This window comes from Lontra canadensis, unplaced genomic scaffold (genome assembly GCF_010015895.1).
Source record: "Lontra canadensis isolate GAN:19392208 unplaced genomic scaffold, GSC_riverotter_1.0 scaffold60, whole genome shotgun sequence".
Taxonomy (NCBI): Eukaryota; Metazoa; Chordata; class Mammalia; order Carnivora; family Mustelidae; genus Lontra; species Lontra canadensis.
In genome coordinates, this window is record NW_022631054.1 from 6,594,747 (window position 1) to 6,611,187 (window position 16,441).

At 54.0% G+C, this 16,441-nt stretch overlaps 1 protein-coding gene across 1 annotated transcript; it reads right to left on the reverse strand.

Annotated features, from left to right (window-relative positions):
• Positions 1 to 1,956: 1,956 nt before the first annotated feature.
• Positions 1,957 to 16,048, reverse strand: NT5C1A (5'-nucleotidase, cytosolic IA). Its single transcript, XM_032877376.1, has 6 exons — positions 15,835 to 16,048; positions 9,215 to 9,382; positions 8,656 to 8,785; positions 6,862 to 6,984; positions 4,388 to 4,572; positions 1,957 to 2,857 (listed from the first exon to the last, which is right to left on the reverse strand). Exons 1-6 carry the CDS (start codon positions 15,958 to 15,960, stop codon positions 2,492 to 2,494), a joined length of 1,098 nt encoding a protein of 365 aa, XP_032733267.1. The 5' UTR covers positions 15,961 to 16,048; the 3' UTR covers positions 1,957 to 2,491.
• Between the last annotated feature and the right edge of the window lie 393 nt (positions 16,049 to 16,441).

Below are 16,441 nucleotides of genomic sequence, written 5' to 3' on the forward strand. Positions count from 1 at the left end.
TCTGCTTCCTGAAAGACCTAGAAGAATCAGGGCGGTTTATCATTAGGTCCTGGAGGCAAGACCTCTTGATTCCCAGAATCCCTAGGGTTTATCTTAATTAGGTGCCATCTGGTGCCTAATGTACATACCCCGTTCTGGTCATGCAGACTAATACCATTCTTTGAACCTCAACTGTGCCAGCTTTGCAGGCTGCATATGGCTCTGGCTGGCTTTGGAGCCCTAGAGGCTCATCCAAGGAGGTGATTCTGACTCAAGGAAGGACAGAGGGCCTTTCATGGTTCAGCCAAGATCAAAGCTGAATCCCTCTCTCACTTTTTTTCCTAGAGGTGGTTCTTATGTCTCCTAGTATCTCTGGCTGGGCTTGGAGCAGAGGGAAGAGCTCAAGACCAGGCCCCCTGCCCTGAGGCCTCCTCTGTTGGCCAGATGGATCCTGGCCGTGGATTGAAAGACCTATATTGGATTGAAAGATGTCATCATCACATGCCCCTCCCGTGATAAGGTGATCAGTGGTGGGGTCTGCCCCAGAAACTCAGCATGCCTTGACCTTCCCCCTTCCCCCACTCCCCAGCTCAGCTTCACACACGGAGAGTGCAAACCCAGCCTGGCATTCCTCTTCTGGCCCAAACTATTGCTCACCTTGGAAACACTTCTGTCTCCTCACTTTGCCTTCCATCCTGGATTATCTTTCTGCAACTACTACCCTGCCATACACTGCCTTGAATTTGTCCCCATTCAGATCCTGCACTGAGTCCACAAGATGACAAAGGTCAGGCCCAAGGTAGCTCTTTACCTCCTTTTCCTGCCCTCACCAGCGGTCCAGCTCTCTCACACACACCTCCAAGCTCCTGCTCCCTATGATGGGGCCTTTGGCTTCCTTCACAAAGTGCTTGCTTACAGCTGGGATGGCCCAGGAGCCAGATAATCGGTCGCCTGCCCTCTCAGATGGCTGCTCACCTGTTCTGGGTCTTCCTGAGGGACCAGCCATCCCTGTTCACACCCTCTCTTCATAAAGAGAGCCAGGCTCATTAGCAAAAAAAGAAGCGGACTCATTAAAGAGTGAGAGTTCTCCCCTAGAAGTGGTGACAAAGAGGCTGCAGAGGCTCCTGCGAATGGGGGATTCACTGGCATGCTGCCGGGAGAGGTCACCTCATTCTGGTGTCCCTTGCACAGCATCCCGGTGACAGAGACCTCAGTGCTTCCACTCATAGTCCCATAGCTGGAGGATCTTGCTAGTGCACCTTTCAGCTCCTTCCTGTCTAATGGGTCACTGCCTCAGACCAGATTTTCCCATGTCACCCTGGGCAGGTCTTCTCTCAGAGGCAAGCAGGACACCCTCCCACTTCAGCCACTGAGCTTTCTTCCCCTGCATTTGGGCCCATGACAGCGAACCCCAACACTCTACCTCTTCCCCGCTGGCAAAGCTGCTTGGCAACACAGCAGAACACGGTAACCAAAGGACTGAGAGCTGAGGGGAGAGGGTTGGCAGGCAGGAACAGCTAAACTTTGGCTAAAAGCAAAAGCAAAGGAAGCCCTGAGCAGGAGGTCCCAAAAGCTCCTCCTGGGGAAGAGCCCGCAGTAACCCCTGCTGGCGGAAGGAGAGTTTGCGTGCAGGTTAAGTTCATGCCTCTCTCCTTCCACAGACCCTGCTCCTGGCCGCTGACCCCTGACGGGGGACTCACAGTAGAGCATCATGGGAAGCAGACAGGTCATCTTGTCTTGTGGTTTCCAAACGTGCAGAATGAGAGGTAGGGTTGCTGCGGACGACTGTGCATTTTGTCCCTTTGACAAAGACCTCTGAGCCGAGGAGTCCGTGGGGGCTGAGATACAGGCTACGTGCTTCTGAGCAAGCCATGTACCCCAGAGTGGATCTGGGTCAGCGCAGAGCAAGGGTCCTCTTTTTGAAATTCATTCTCGAGAGAGTGTTCTCCTCTAATTGCACAAAGGTACCCTACAGTCTGGCAGCAGCCCTGGGCCAGGCAATCTTATTAAACCATGCCAGTGCAGCTCCAAGAGAGATGGAAAACCACCTACAAGATGCCAGAACTGAGGCCCATGAAAGGGAGGGACTTACCCCAGGTCGTCAGTTCACGCCGCCACAGAGCTTGGAAGCCGGATGCCTTCTCTCTCAAAGCCAAGTTCTTTGCACAGCACTGAGCTAGTCTTCATCCCAAGCCCCCTTGGAGGCAGCCTGGCTCCTCTGACACTGTCACCCTCATTCCCATCAACCCACCCTCCTCCTCCCCCGAAACCAAGCTACTCTGCAATCTTACTCTTCCAGCCGGAATCGTGGCACAGTGTTTGCCCTGTAGGAGGGCTCTGGAGGGTGCTGGGTCAGTCTGCATAATTCCCTACAAGTTCCTCACTCGTGGGGATGAGGGCAGACGTGCAGAAGGACAGAGCGGTGAGGAACTAGAAGGGTCCACTGGACGTTGGGGTGGAATACAGATAGGGATCCGTGCCTGCAGCCCTGCAAGTCAGTGAAGCTGGAGGCTCACTGCGCAGCTGGGGCTGGCTTCAGAGGGGCAGGTGGCCGGGGCTTCTGGGCCACACCATAAGGCACATGGGCGGCCACCGTGCCCATCTCCTGAGCCCCGGCTACGTGGAACATCTGGTCATCGAAGAAGATGTGTGGGCGGATCTTCTCAAGGAGGGGGCCCTTGGGCGCTCCTGCAAGGAACAAGGCCTCATCCGTCTCCAGGCCCCAGCTGCGCAGGGTCTTGAGAGCCCGGGCCCCCGAGCTGGCTGCGCTGCGTGCTGTCACCAAGTAGGTACGGATTGGGCACTCCAGCCGCAGGCCCTTGGAGTAGAACTTCTTCTGCAGCCTACCCAGTGCCTCCAGAAAGCCCTTCAAGGGGCCCTAGGAGAAGGCAAGGGAACACGGTGAGCTCCTCTGTCTCCCAAACATTTGCCCCCTCTCTGGAAGGACTCCTCCCAAAAGCACTAGGATCCTGCTGTTTGGGGTGGGAAAGCTTTTCGAGACCCCTAAATCTCCCAGCTCTGCTACACCTGCTGGGGCCACTGTGTGCATCAGTGGGTCTGTAGGTACCTCTGTCAGTCTGGGCATCCATATTGCTGTGATTGGGGCTGTCTGGGTCAGAATAACCATCCCAGGGCAACTGTTGCTATGTATGTCCGTCTACATGCCCTGTAGGTACGTGGTTGTCTGTCATGCAGCTGCGTAAGTGTGCCTTTCTGTGAAATATCAGCCGGGAGGATATTTTAGTGACTATGGGATGGGCACCCTCCAATCAGAATGGATTCCAGCTGCAAACAACAGGGACAGACAGACCAACGTATACCTGCCAAACCCTGCCCATTGGGCACAGGTGGCTCAGGATGTCACACCCCAGCTCTCTAGGGTCAAGAGAAAGACTGACTCTCTGCTGTGCCCAGAACAACAAAGCTGAAGGAGGATGTGTGAATAAAGAACCAGATGCTGATGAAGGGGAAAGCTGCATCAGTGGCTGGAAACGAGGGCAGGTGGGCTTCTAATCTTAGAGACCCCTCCCTGGCTGGGTGACTTGGAGCAAGTAGTGGTCTCCTGGGCCTCTGGCTACCACTTAGTAGTAAAACTGGTCCTGTCCTGGGTTTCCAGAGATCTCAGGAGGACTCCACAAAAACAGAAGTCAGATGAGTATCTGGGAGCTGCCACTAAAAGCCTGCTGAGCTCTTGGGGAAAGAGTTCTGGGATTATTGCACACCCAGACTTTTGTTAAAAGCACAAATAGGATCTCCCAGGAGGTCTGTGGGTCCCAACACCTCCAAACCCAGGAAATTTTCTCCAGGCTTCCTGGCATATTCTACTCTCAGGGAGACTCCAAGCAGTGGAAGGGTCCCCAAGCCTCCCGGCCAAGGGACGGATGGCAGGAGGTAGGAGGGCTGGTGTGGCCCAAAGCAGGTGGGTTGCTCCAGACCCCACAACCAGTGGGGTCTCCCTGCCCCCCTGAGGAGCTGCCCAGATTTTCCTCTCCTCCAGTAAGGGAAACAGGGGCTTCTTGAGGACCTGGGACACAACTCAAAGGGGTGGGTAAATCTCAGAGATGGGATGAGGGTTCCGGAGAGAAGATGGCAGTTTTGGAGACAGTGAGAGGCCTTCAGAAAGAGGAAGGAAGCTTCAGAGGGCAGAGGAGCTTAGAGAGAGAATGGGGGCTTCAAAGGTGGAGGATAGGACTGCAGTGAGGGGGACAAGGGTCAGTGAAGGTGGAGAAACACACTGAGGGAGTCAGGAGTCAGGTGAGAGGGATGAGGGCTGGAGGCCTGGTGAGGGGAACTGTCTGGATTCTGGGTTGGGCCTGGGGTTTGGTTCTGGGCTTGAAGTTCCAGCCAAGGGCAAGCTTAGGCCACCCGCCTCGCACCTCTCAGGGGTTCTGGGGAGTGTATGCAGCACCTGGGCCAAAGGTTTGTTCTCGTGGGCCTTCTCATGCTCAAAGAACCTGTCCAGCCCATGGGCCTTGACGATGCGTTCCGACTCATCCGAGAAAAGCACAGCATCCCCATCGAAGGCCACGCGCAGCTGGCTTTGGGACACAGCCACGTCCCTGCTGGGGCTGAAGATGGTGGCCGCTGCAATCCCTAGGCAGAGAGAGGCAAGTGTTGTCTGCCTTCATCTAAGCAATAGGGGCCCCTGACACGTGCCTCAGAGACCTGGGGCCTGCCTTTGGCCCCCTGCCCCAGCCTCTCCCAGGACTCAGGGCAAGACTAATGGGGGCTCATACTCAGAATATTTAAAAACTGGTCAATAAGAATGGATAGCTGCTTTTGCTCTGAGGAGGGCTCAGAGGGCCCTGGCCCATGTCAGGGTTTCCCTTTAGTTGCTGCTTTGTGGAAGTTTGGGGGTGGGGGAGGTGCCAGAAACAGAGATAACTCAGAGGACTCAGGGAAACAGCTGTTTACCAATCAGTATGGAGAAATTTCAATTCCTTAAAATCTAGTAAGGTCACGCTGGTATGGACCAGCTGAATGTCAATCCTGACCGGAAGGAAGGGTCCCCCAGGCCACTGCTGTCCTTCTAGCAGATCCTCACAGGCACGGTGGGGCTGGGCTGGCCTGGACTCAGTTACTCTCTACTGTTGATTCCTGCAAGTAATCAACACCCTCTCTGGACCAAGGTAGAATTAAGGGTGTTCAAGCTCTGGAGCTGGAATCCCAGGCTGAAGTCTACGGGTTCACTGCCCCCAGTTTACTGCCACAATGGCCCCAGGTATACCCTACTCAGGGTTCCTTGAGGCAATGTTGGTGACCAAAAAGGGCAGTACCAATGCCATCTGATCGTGTACAGACTCTGCAACCCTGGGCTTCTCCAGGAGTCAAGGATGCCTGTGGGAGCCCAGGCCCCAGACTGGAGCTGCACTGGGCAGCAGAGAGCCAATGCTAGTAGGCTGGTGGCCTGGGGGTCTGTTCTCTACTGGTCATCTCCCAAGGGCTGCTTCAGCTCTGCTCTTGGAACTCCAGGCTCGCAAGGGCTGGGCTAGGGCAGAGGTCCTGGGAGGAGAAAGCAGTGTCAGGCTCCCGGCAACTTCAGCAGCCAGAAGATACTCCCGGGCATCAGGCCGGGCACCTTCTCAGCGCCTGCAACACGGGAGCCAAGAGGAACCAGGACCACCCAGTTGGGGGCAGGGTCTCCCTCCTGACCATCCCCTGCTTGCTATCAGGCACTCAAATTACAGATGTGGAGAGGCACGCACTCAGGCCAGTGCCAAGGGCCCAACCAGACCAACCAGAGGGTGTGCCATCTGCCTAGGGAAATCGCTTCTGGCTTCTGGTTAAAGAAAGCCTCTTGCAGCCCAAAGCAACACAGAGGAGTGAGGCATTGCGAGGTTAGAGGCCAGGCTTCTAGGCAGGAGACAGCATGAAAGAGGGAGAGAACAGTGGATATTTAAAAAAAAAAAAAAAAAAAAGTAGGGCACCTGGGTGGCTCCAGTTATGATCCCAGGATTCTGGGATGGAGTCCTGCATCAGGCTCCTTGCTCAGGGAAGAGTCTGCTTCTTTCTCTGGCCTTTCCCCCCGACCTGTGCTCGCTCGCACGCGCTCTCTCTCTCTCTCTCTCTCTCGTGGGTGCTATCTCTCTCTCGCATGTGCTCTCTCTCGCGTGTGCAAAAATAAATTTTTAAAAATCTTAAAAAAAATAAAACAGTGAATATATTGCTGGTTGATAGCGAAACCTGCCGGGAGTGTTCGGCCTGAGGAGCCCGCGTGGCAGTGCGGCAGTCCTTCCTCCCCTGTGGGCCTGTTTACTTCCATGAGCAACAGGGATACACACCGTGTCCAGAGAACCAGGGCTGTGGGATATAAGATTCCCATAGTTTAACCCTAAACTGTCCCTTGACAGAGACTCACAGAGGGAGATTCTCTTTGTCAGTCCTTGCGGCTGGGTCTCCTAACCTCACCCCAGCACTGGCCAGGCCGGCTGCTGAAATGCCAGCCACTTCCCAGACCCAGGGCTCAGGAGGAACTAGATACTGACCTTCCTCCCCACTGGCCCAGACGGGCGGCAAAGGCTGCTTCTGGTCACACAGGCATCAGAACTACCGACCTGGAGGGTTCTTAAAAGTGAGTAGCCTTCCAGGCTGTAAGGAGGGTTTCCACGGGAAGAGAAGGCTGGGGGATGCTGGTGAGTAAAGGCATCCTTACCACGGGAGGGCAGAAGGTGGGAGAGTGGAATAGAAGGGCAATCAGTGGAACAGGTGGGCCTTATTCTCAGTTTACCTGACAGGTCACAGGAATTAAAGAAGGCACTCCCTTTCCAATTACCATAGTAACCCCTAGCATCTGCTTAGAGCTTTAGGGCCAGCCCCCTCCCCTCCAACCTCTGCAACCCTTTTGTCAGACTCCCCACATTCTCCCTCCCCAGCATGACTGACCTTCATCAATGGCTTCCCGCACTTTCTCCGCATCAGCTGACAAGTAGAGGTTGGTGTGATAGGCCTTGAGGTAGCAGATGGGGCTATTCCCACCTGTCATGCAGAACCGCTCAATGAACAGGTCTGGGGAGGAGGCAGAGAGCACTTAGGTGATGCCTGAGTCAACCCTCAGGGCCTCAGAGGGGTCCCTCCGTGTCCAGTGGGTTCCATCTTGGCTCTGAGTGGTGATGGGGCAGCAGAGCGATTCTCGGAGTGATTATAGGCCACCCTTCCCCTTCCATCCTTCACCCATGAAATATAGATGACTAACCAGGAGTGACCGCCTGGCCCACGGTAATGTCCTCTTGTCAAATAATCTCACTACTACTACGTAAGGTGGGTGTCCACCTAGAGGTCTGCCCTCCTTGGCCGTAGCTGATTGGATAGGGGCGGACACCTGACCCAAGCTGGACGGATCAGATCCTCTCCAAGCCCGGGCGGATGGTCACCCAGTACCCCTGCGCACAGCGGCTGGAGTGGATTTGCCGGTTGGCAAGAGGCCGCTGCTCTGGGCCTACTGAGTCACTCCATCACTACTACCCCAGCCCCTCATGCAGGACAATCCACAACGGAAGGCCTAATTCCTGGCGAGGAAGGGGCCCTTCAGGGCCCTGCTCTGGTACTACGGCTGGTGTCTCTTGATCACTCCGTGCCTGTGTCCTGAGGTAGTTAAATATTTTGAGTATCATTCTGCTCCCAGCAATTTGAAATGAGGATTACGAAAATGCCACCAAACTCTGTTGGTTGCTTAAAACAAGGATTTGTAAACATATAAGTTTTGGCCATATTCAGGAAAAGCAGAGAGACTGAGTTTGGGAAGAGAGATGTGGGTAGGGGGAGGGGCTGGAAACAGACATGCTGAGAGAAGCAGAAATGGGGGCTCACCTGGCCCGGAGAGAAAAAGCCCAGGAGAGATTTCCAGTACTTGGATTCAGGCTGCTCTGGGCCCGGTTTTACTTCCTGCCCTATAGTTCTAAGAGACATCCTTTTAACCTAGGAAGATTCTCTTCAGCGTAGGCTAGCTCTGGAGGGTGTGTTACTTTCAATCAAGAGTTTGGATTAAGGGGCGCCTGGGTGGCTCAGGGGGTTAAGCCTCTGCCTTCAGCTCAGGTCATGGTCTCAGGATCCTGGGATCAAGCCCCGCATCGGGCTCTCTGCTCACTGGGGAGCCTGCTTCCTCCTCTCTGCCTGCCTCTCTGCCTACTTGTGATCTCTGCCTACTTGTGATCTGTCAAATAAATAAAATCTTAAAAAAAAAAAAGAGTTTGGCCTAAGACACAAAGTCCCTTCACTCTGACAATTGCACCTGCTTTTCCTAGCAGCCTTGTAAGGCCTGTGAGCCCAGTTGGCGATAGAGAAACTGAGGCACAGAGGCAGCAGGTGCCCTCCCCAATACAACAGGGCCTATGCAGTGGTGTGCTGGTGCTGGCGTGCACCAGCTTGCAGGAGCCGAAGGTTAAACATTCAGGGATTTTTTTTCTTTTTTTTTTTTTTTGAGCCAGTTAGAGTGTCCAACTGTAGATAACTTGAAATCAGGCACGGAGGGATATTCACACCCTAAGATGACTATGTTACAATCAGGGTTTTTGTTGTTGTTTTTTCTTTTGGTTTGTTTTGTTTTCTTGAGAAACAAGATTACCGGCATACCTCTGGGCTTCAGGTTCTAGCTGGTATTACCTACACCCTCCCCAAAGGAGTGGCCCCATCCGCAAACATCCAGTAGGCGTGTCCCACGGCCAAACCTCTGATGCTCACCGTAGTGGTTGATACTGTTGATCAGACGGACACCCACTTGAGCGTGGTTGTTGGTCACGAGGACGATATCAAAGATGTCCTCACTATCGGGGTACAGCTCCCGCAGCCTCCTGTTCACAGCCTCCAGAGCCTGGATAGGAGAGGGGACCCTCCTGCTCAGAACCCCAGGGACTGACATCTGGAGTTGGTAGCCAGCATTGGGAGGAGGAGTGAGCTGGGATCTAATGGGGGCGGAGAGGGATGGTCAAGGGCTGGCTGTGGACGTGGACTGTCTCATCCTAACCTCTGGCTGATTGTGCTGGCTGATATTTGCACAGGGGTGCCTCCATACAGGGTGAGTGGGGGCTGAAATCCTGCCCAGCTCCACTCACCGAGCTAGTGACCTGGAGTGGGGTTGCATTAGCGCAGGGGACAGGGAGGCTTCTTCCCACGATGGCTCTGTCCCCTTGTCAAGCCGTGTTCCTGCAGGCTGGCATCTACCCAGAGGAGGCCCCCTTTCCTTATTCAAACCCAGGAGGGCTTTTTTCTAATCCCCACAAAAGCACTGTATGGCACCCACCTTCACAAAAGGGAAGGCTGGCCCCGGGCTGAAGGGCTCATTCTCGTGCTCCAGCTGGTAGCGTACATACTCCTCCACACCCTGCTCCGTGTAGATGCGCTGCTCCTCGTCCATCCGGAACAAGGCTCGGGAGGACACAGCAATGGTGACAGCATTCTGAGGCCTGGGCTGTGGAGGTGCAGGAGGAGGGCTGTTACTCCCACTCTCTGAAGCAGGTCTCCCGTGCCAGCCTCTCTGGGCGCCCAGCTTTGGGCAGGGGCAGACCTGGGTCAGGACCCCTTCCATGCGGGACCCAGCCAGGACCTGAGGGAGACGGGGGCTCCCTGACAAGGAGCATAATCCAGTGGGAGGACATGCCTTCAGGGAGTGTGCAATCTCGTGGGCCATCTGGACACAATGGAAAAATGAATACAGGGCCTATAGCCAGAGTGTGACTGATGCTCGAGATGGTCTCCAGATGATTTCCATTATAACATGAGAGCTACATGCCCTGTAGGAAGCAATGGTGCCCAGAAACATGGCAGTTATGTAAGAAAATTCATCTCCAGCCCAGATCTTTCTCCTGAGATCCAGGCTGATATACCTCTTTGCCCCAGGTGATTAACAGACATTCAAACTTAACATGCCCAAGTTTGGATTCCCACCACCGCCTGCACCTCCAAACCTGCCCATCTGCCTCCTCGTCTCAATGCTCAGCACCACCATAGACTCAACGCTGAGGCCAAAACCCAGAAGTCAACCTCAAGTCCTCCCCGCTCCTCAACTCCCCTCTCTACACCAATCAATCAATCAATCAATCACCCAAACCTTTCAACTCTATAGAATCCATCTACTTCTCTGCTCCCTCCCTGCCAGAGTCCAGTCCATCACCATCTCCCATCCTAGGTCATCCATATCGTTGTTAGGGGGTGTTCTCAAGTTCACATCTGATGATGTTCCTCCCCCTTTCAGTGGTAACTGCTCCTCTCAAACTCTGTTCCACAGCCTTGAGCATGGAGTAGGAAGCCCTTGGAGACAGATGCCTACCTCTTCACACTGTCAACTTTCTGCTATCCAGCTTTGCTCGATCTGACCTTTCTCATGTCTGAGTATCGTTTCCTGTCTGTCCCTGAGCCTTTGCACATGATGTGCCCTCTGCCTGGCTCTTCATCTAGCTAACTTCCCCTCAACCTGTAGGTTTCAAACTACGTGTCCCCTGCAGGAAGACCTTTTCTGCTCCTAGTCATCAGTTTGTTACCTCTCCCATAGATTTCCTTTTTTTAATTAAATGTAGCATGGCCTTAATTGCTTATTTATCTATTTCTATTTCTAGACAGAGTCCTGGGGAGGAAACAGGGACCATGCTTAAGTTTGGAGGGAACATAAGCCAGAACTATCGTGTTCATTCAGAGTATCTATAGTGCTTAAAATTGTGCCCAGCACCTAGTAGATGCTCAGTAAATTTGTAATGCTCCTGAACTCTCACATAATCTATTTCAATGAGAAACAGTATTTGCTATGACAGATTTAACATGACCTAGAAACTCCAGGACAATACCCTTCTGTTCAGATTGCTTGACATACAGTAGGTGCTCCAAGAATGGGCTCCGAGATTTCTATAGGTGCTCTATTGTATTGTTTGTTTGTTTGTTTGTTTTTGGTTGATGCAAATTTTACAAACATTTACTGGTTCTTTATGCCAGGTCCCTGGGCTCTGCCTGGGAAGTGGTCCTGGCAGCGACAGGGCTCCTGCCCTCAGAATCACCTGTGATAAGGAAGAAAGGCAGGTAAACAGAGACACAAAAGGGGCTGGCATGAGTGATAGGACAGAGGGGAAAGCAGAGTCTTGATGACGGGTCCACAGTAGGCTGTCACGGGAGAGGAGGCATTTGTGTGCAGCCCGGAAGGAGGAATCAGGTAAAGGAAGGTATCAGGAAGTGAGCAAGTACGCAGTGCATTCACAGAGGTGAGCAGAGCCCAGCGCAGGGGCCATGAGTGCCGATAAGCCCAGAAGAGTGGGCAGGTGCTAGGAGGCCTTTCTCAAGGCCCAGGAGGGCCTCAGAACTCCTTCACCACCCTCAGTGGAATAGAGAGAGACAGCAGCTGGACCCTTAAGAATCCCTGGGGAGGATCAGAATGTGGGGGTGACTCCCACTTTGCATGTGAGGAAACAGAGGCTCAAGATAGGGGCAAGACTCATAAATGGACCTCAAATTCGGGCCTGCTTCTGATAGCATTGCAGGCCACGTACCCAACTCCACTGCTTCTTTCTGGAATCAAGCCTGGGATCCAATCAGTGGGTAACATTGAGTGATTACCATGTGACAGGCACTGCTGGGGACATGGCAGGAAACAACACAGACAGGATCCCTGCCCCCACAGAGCTTATGATCTGTCCCTAAGCAGAGATTTGTGCCATCCTTTCGAAGAGCATTATCCACTAGAACTTTCTGTGAGAACAGACACGTTCAGTCGCTTGCAATGTGACTATTGAGACTGAGGAATGGGATTTCTAATTGTGTTTAATTTTAATCAATTTACATTTGAGTAGCTATGAATGGCTAGTGGCTAATGAAGCTTTAAACCTCAAAGCAATAAATGGAAGACCAAAGAGTTCCCTAAGCACATGCAGTAAGTCTCAGTTTGCCTTTGACTTTGACCCCAACAAAGATGGTGTATCCGGCCATCGGGGTCAGGGAAAGGCAGTGGCAGGCAGGACAGGTGCCTCTTCTGGGGACTCAACCCAGGTACTCTCCCAGTTGCCAGCCACCCCTGTTTGTGTGATCACGGGTTGGGGACCTTCCAGCCCCCTTGGCAACTGTGAGCTTTCAAGGAAAGAAGGGAAAGCAAAAGCAAAGGATAGAGGGATGTCCAAGGATGGTAAGTGTGGGTGGGGTTGGGGGGTTGGGGAGACCACTCTCATAAACCCAGGAAGCCTACTGGCCTTCAGAATGGATACTGAGTTTGCCCCACCTGCTGGGCTTACTTTCCCAGGGACAGGCCCAACACCCCATCAAGGACAGAGAGCCAGCTGCCCTCCTGGCCCCTTCAGGCAGGTTCCCAAGCCAGCCACTCCAGCCCAGGCAGCCAGCCAAGGTCTCACTCCTTTCTTGCTGTCCCACAGTCCCTGCCAGTCTTCTTCATTCTGGGTACCCTCTGGTTATGCTGCTCAGACCCCATCCCCTCACATCCCATTTCTGGCCATCACAAGAAAGATATTCTAGTTGTCTTGGCCCTAGGAGTCTCCACTTCCTTCTTTTAAAAATGGGCAAGTAGACTCAGAGACGGACAGAGTATCACTCTAGGTCACACAGCAAAGTCAAGGCAGATCCAGGTAGGTAAGATCCCTAGGCTCTGGCCTCTGACCTGGCCTCTGTCCACACAGCAGCAACTCCCCCCGCCATATACCCTTCCTGGATAGCTTCCAGATGACCCCAGCCCCTTCCATTTCAGCCACTTCCTTGGGACACTTGCCCCAGGGAGCCCTCCCCTTCCAGATTTGGGAGAAATGGTGGGGGAACACCATGCCCCCAGACTGAGGTTTCTAAGCTGCAGGGCTCTCTTTCTCTTCAGAATGGGGGTCCCCAGGGAAGAACCTTTCCACCAGCTCTACCTGCTCTCACACTGTACAGGAGGGTAGGGTCTTGGGGCCCAGAGGGCATGAACTGCTGTGAGAGATACAGAAAGAGCAGCCTCTCCAGGCTCCAGCAGAGTTGAAGGGACAGGTAAAGGGCTGGCCAGAGCTGGGGAGAAGCCAAACACTTGGAGACACCCCTGGGCCTAGCTGCAGAAGGAGACCACCCCTTCATGTGTTGTTAGGCATGGCTAGGAACAAACTGTTCCTCCAGAACACAGAAAGAAGTCCCAATTCCAGACTGGGAAATGGGTCAGGGGGACCCTTGTCCTAGACAGGGGACTCAGCCTGGGAACAATGGGCTCCAGGGAGCTAGGGTCCTGCCAGTTCTCTGCCTTCCACTGGTGCTGGGGGGCAGGTGGGGGATTAATGGAGGAGAGCCAGCCTGCCTGAGGAGCTCTCATTTAGACCAACATGATTCTGCCTGTTGGGCCCAAGTAGGGAACACAGCCAAAAGCTGTTCTTTCCAAACAGTCTTACTGGGAGAAGAGCTGCTGGAGGAGAGAAGGACAAGATAGGTCTGGACTGAGGAGTCCTCTGACCCCATGAGGTGAGGGGCTCCTCTGGGCCTTCAGGGCTTAAATATTTCACTCGGGCTCCTGGGAATGAGATTAGGCTCTAATGGGACCCAGGAGGCCTAAAGCCCTCAAAATAGCTTGTGGGAGGAGGGGCTACTGCAGAAAGGAGTAGAGGCTGGGAGGCTGCCAGGCCCCTTACCTCCCAGAGGCTCGTGAGGCCTCAGGGGTCACGACTGACAACTAGGCCTGAGCTCCCTGGCTCCATGGTCTTTGAGAGGGAGATGTATTGATGAGGCTCTACTCGCCACTCCAGCCCCAGTGTCCATCTCCTGAGCCATGGCCATGAGATTAGTCAAGGTTCCCCCTCAGGCAGGGACCAGCCTCCTCATTGGTCTGCTTGCTGCTGGACTCACCGTCTCCCATCCATCCCCCAAGCAACCCCAGAGTGATTGCGCTCAAATGAAATGGAACCAGTTTATATCCTGCTGAAAAATGGTTTTCATACTTTTAAAAAGCTAGGTTGACCTTTTATTTCCATGAACTCCTGGGCAGAACCCCAATATGTAAATCAGCTAGTACTATAGTTTATTAGCATACAATTACTTTACTAGTTTACTTTTTGATTCCAATGTATTAACCTGTACATGATCTATTTCTTATAATGTCAACCAATGGAAACAGCACGGTTGTGTAAGTGATAAATTTGAACCTAGGAATTAGGCTGTCAGTGCAGACTTAAACATCGTCTCCTAGTTAATTTGTTCCTGTGTTTGATTGGTTTGTGCACAGTATTAGAAAGTCCTGAGTCCCATCAATAAGTGGTTGCAAATGGCAAAAAAATTTTTTCTGTTAAAATATAAGCCTCAAGATACTCAGCAAGAATAATTACCAGCAAACTCAAGATAAAACAGTTCCCAGGGAAAGCTTTGTCTTGAGGTTTGCTAACGAGAAACCAAAAGACAAACAAAAAAACAAAACAAAAACAAAACAAAACAAAACAACAACAACTAATCAACCTACAGCATTAAATTAGTATGTTGGTGGTACTGAAGGTGCCAAGATGTCCACATAACACATTTGAGTGAATTGAGTTTTATTACACATTTAATTGTTTAAGAGGTAGTTGGAAAAAAAAAGAAAATAAATTAGATCCGCATGTGTGCAGACGTCCGGAAACATAGGGCCCCAGTGGAACCTGGTTTTAAAACCCCTAACCCCACTGACTACCCAGGCTCCTGAGTATGGCATTCAAGGCCCTATGTGGGTCTCTGGCACCCCACCCATGTATCTCCCAAGGATCCTGCCTTCTCCCACTCAGTATCAAAGACATCCTCAAGCCGTTTGCTCATCCTGTTTCCCAGTCTGGCTGGGAAATGCTGCCTACTCAGCCTTTAAGCTGAGCTCAAACGCTGCGTCTGCAAAGCCTTTCTTAGTCTGTGTCTGCAAAGCCTTCCTTAGCGGGCAGTCTCTCACTCCTGTATGCTCCCTCTGGACCATGTAGGGTCTTTCATCTGAACATTCACCCTGGCCAGGGTCTCCCTCAAAAGTCTCCCTCCGTGCACCGTGGGCTGCTGAGGCAGGGACTCAACCAAATTCATCTCTCAGTCCCCACTGCTGAGCAAGCAGGACCTGGAGATGCTGCAGGGAATGACTGTTGATAGGGTGGGCCTCCTGGGGAAGGGCTCTTGGTGGGAAGCAGCAGGATGCTTTAAGGTCAGGCTGGAACCTTTCGGAGGATGCCTCTGGGCCAACCTCCGTTCAGTCCCCTTACCAAGCTCTGAGATCTGGGAAGCAGCAATGAGCAAGGCCCAGGGGACAGCGGGGACATCAGGAATCTGTCCGATGGGAAGAGGAGCTCTCTTCACTGTATGAGTCTCCCAGACCACCACGGGAGTCACGGAGATGTTGATGCCCACTGCGACGGGAGCAGAACCCGGAGCTTTGGCGCAAAGTCCAGCGTGGGGAGCCCTGAACGCAGGGCGAAGATCCCAGTGCAGCTCCCTTCCCTTAGGACGCGGACAGCGCAGCCCCCGGAGCCCACAGCGCAGGGCCGTGAGCCAGAGCCCGAACGCAGACTCTCGGGTCCGGAGCCCGATGGCCCAGATGGCAGGGACCTGAGCGCACAACGAGGAGCCGGGTTTCCAGGGTCAGGTTACCCCAGCCCAGGGCGCTTGGGCAGGCGCCGCTGACCCGCTGTGCCAACAAGTGCTGTCCGCGAGCCCCTGGCTGCGGGCTCTGGGAGGAACTGGGCCCTGAGGACAGCATGGGGGAGGGGGGTTCCTGGCGTGGAACCCGAGCCCGGGGGAAAAAACACCGGCGCAGAGCTCCCAAAATAAACGCGAGCCGGTGCCAAAGGCCCGGCACATTCTGGTGCTAAGGAGCTGCGTCCCCTCCTGGAGGCCTGCCACGGGTCCCTCTCCAGAGGGCTTACGACCCTCCCTCGGTGACCCTTCCCCTGCCCTCCCTCCGTACCCAGGCCCTGCCGTTACCGATTTGGGTTTCTTCTTGGGAGCGAGGTTTTCGTAGAAAGTCTTGGTCTCCTCCCAGCACCCGGACGCCGCGGTCTCTGCCCCCGGCCCGGGCTCGCGGGGCTCCCGGAGCTCCCCGGCTTCCATGATCCGGCTGCCACCCTGCCGGCCCGAGCTGGCGGCGGCGGGGACGCGGCGCTGACAGGAATGGGCTGCAGCAGGGAGGCGCGGCCCGGGCGTGAGAAGGGGGCGGGCCGCGCGGGGAGTGTGCGCTCGCGAGCCGCTGGGGGTGGGGTGGGCGGGGGTTTGTTACACTCGTTCTCCGCTGCGGGCGGGTTGCTGATGTTGGATGTGTCCTGGGGGGGCGGGGGGTGAGGCGGCGGCTGAGTCCCCAAGTGAATGTGGGGGTAGGGGGTGGTGACTGGGGAGGGTTTGGCCTTTCGGGCTCCCAGGAGCACGGGCCCTGAAGCTGGGCTTGCGGGCTGCCGCGGATTCGGCATTTCGGGGATCGTGTTCTTCGCTGGTGCTCAAGGGCGCCGAGAGAGGAGAGGCCTGACAACTTTCCCCCCCAGGATGATGATCCTTAAAGGAAAAAATGAAAAGCTAGCCTCCCCCCTCCCCGCCAAAA